This window comes from Corticium candelabrum, chromosome 1 (genome assembly GCF_963422355.1).
Source record: "Corticium candelabrum chromosome 1, ooCorCand1.1, whole genome shotgun sequence".
Taxonomy (NCBI): domain Eukaryota; kingdom Metazoa; phylum Porifera; class Homoscleromorpha; order Homosclerophorida; family Plakinidae; genus Corticium; species Corticium candelabrum.
The window spans coordinates 2,209,004-2,210,915 of NC_085085.1; the positions used below are offsets into that span (position 1 = coordinate 2,209,004).

Below are 1,912 nucleotides of genomic sequence, written 5' to 3' on the forward strand. Positions count from 1 at the left end.
TCATGCAACAACATACATTTGCATACAACGATAAATGAATATTAATAGCTATTTTGCTCGTGCAGATGGTGGGCTAGCATACTCTAGAAGTCCACTGTTATCGGTTATGTGGACCTGTACCTGTCGGTCTACTCAAACTGTTTGGCACAAAGACTGCCTGTCCTTTCTCGGTCAACTCTTTATAGACATGTCTTGGCATGTGGTGACAGTATCTATAGTGACGTTCACGTCACCTTATAATTAATTAAGCTTGCCGAGTTGTATCTCATGACTTACCATATTAAGCTATATCAGTTGAGGGTTTATCTCTCTAGTGCCTCTTCATTGCAACTGTAATAAAATATTGACCATAATCAACACACGCAACACGAGCAGAATGCCCCCGACTAGACCTCCTGCTCTCTTTTAATTAATAATCGCGCCAAACTCACCAGACATACTTCAGATATTTTGAAAGCGCATCATAGTTGGTACACGTTCTGTATGGGAGTTAGTTTGAATGTACATTCGAAGTTCGGCAACTGCCGGAAGTATGTGTACACCCTCGTCACATCCTGCTGCAGGATACTAGTCTTTGTAAAGACAGAAATGACATTCGGTACTGTTACACATGGCATCTCTGCTTCAACATCGATTGATTATTCTTCTCTTTGTGATGGTGCTCCGTGTCCTCTGCTTGTCTTCGTATAGTCTTATATCGACATACTATCCGCAGCACATCAAAAATTCGCCTTACAATCAGGAGCGCCCGTCAGAGTTTACAGGATATGTAGTAGCCTCATTCTCGCCGACCTATCTGCTGGGGTCCATTTTTATTGGACACGTCTCATTGAGGTATTACGGCGCTAAATTTTGTCTTGTAACTGGATTGTTTCTGGCCGGAGGAGCGTGGGTGCTGTTTGGAGTATTGCAATATATGACAGAGTGGAGACACTTTTTGGCTTTCTCTGTCGTTCTGAGACTGACCGTTGGTTTTGGAGTAGCTTCAGTAGATGTCTCATCTTTCTCACTCGTGCTATCTTCGTATCCTGACAAAATTGGATTAGTGTCATCACTTATGGAAATGACATGGTCTGTGAGTAATATTCTCGGGCCATTTATGGGAGGCATTCTATATGACTGGATGGGATTTATAATGCCAGCAAGCTCACTAGGAATTTGTCTTTTGCTGTTTGCGTTTATTGCTGTTTTTGTGCCATCTGGTAATAGCATGAAGCTTTCCTACAAATCAGCAAAAACTCATATTTCTACGAAACAATTTATTGGACACGTATGCAGTCTATGGACAATGCTCACATTTGTTTCAGGATATATAATAGCGATCTGTCTTTCATTTCCACAAGCAACCTTGTCATCTTTCCTACACAAGAAGTTTCATTTTTCACCCAGACAAGTAGGATTCGTTTTTCTGGCGAGTGGAGTTGCCAATGCTGTTCCGGCACCTGTGGTAGGTAAAATGTGTGATATGATGCATCCGAGATGGTTTGTACCGAGTGGTATTATAACGGCCGGTGCTGGTGGATTCTTTCTCATGTCGTTTGGAAACTCCATTGTCTTGCAAGTTCTTGCACAAGTGTTCATAGGAATCGGGAGTGCACTGACACTTGGTTCTTGCTACACAGATCTGTTGAAGGAGTTCTGTAGAAAGTTACAAGTAGACAAACTTGATGAAACTACAATTGGAAAAGTATACTCTGCTTTTAGAATTCTTGCCACTCTTGGTGAAATTACTGGTTCAGCATCGGGTGGAGTGTTTGTAGAGTCTCTAGGTTTTGGCAAGGCTACACTGATGTGGGGTAGTATTGGAACATCATTTGGAGTTGTGTACTTGTTGTTATTTGCAATTTCAAGAATATGTGGCAATGAAAATATGGTGGTAGGAGTTTATGTAGCGTTGCGTAGTCTAGGTTAG

At 41.7% G+C, this 1,912-nt stretch overlaps 1 protein-coding gene across 1 annotated transcript; it reads left to right on the plus strand.

The window, feature by feature from the left end:
- The first annotated feature begins 610 nt into the window (after positions 1-610).
- On the plus strand, positions 611-1,912 carry LOC134196170 (MFS-type transporter SLC18B1-like). Its single transcript, XM_062665242.1, has one exon. The coding sequence runs from the start codon at positions 611-613 to the stop codon at positions 1,910-1,912; it is 1,302 nt and encodes a 433-aa protein (XP_062521226.1).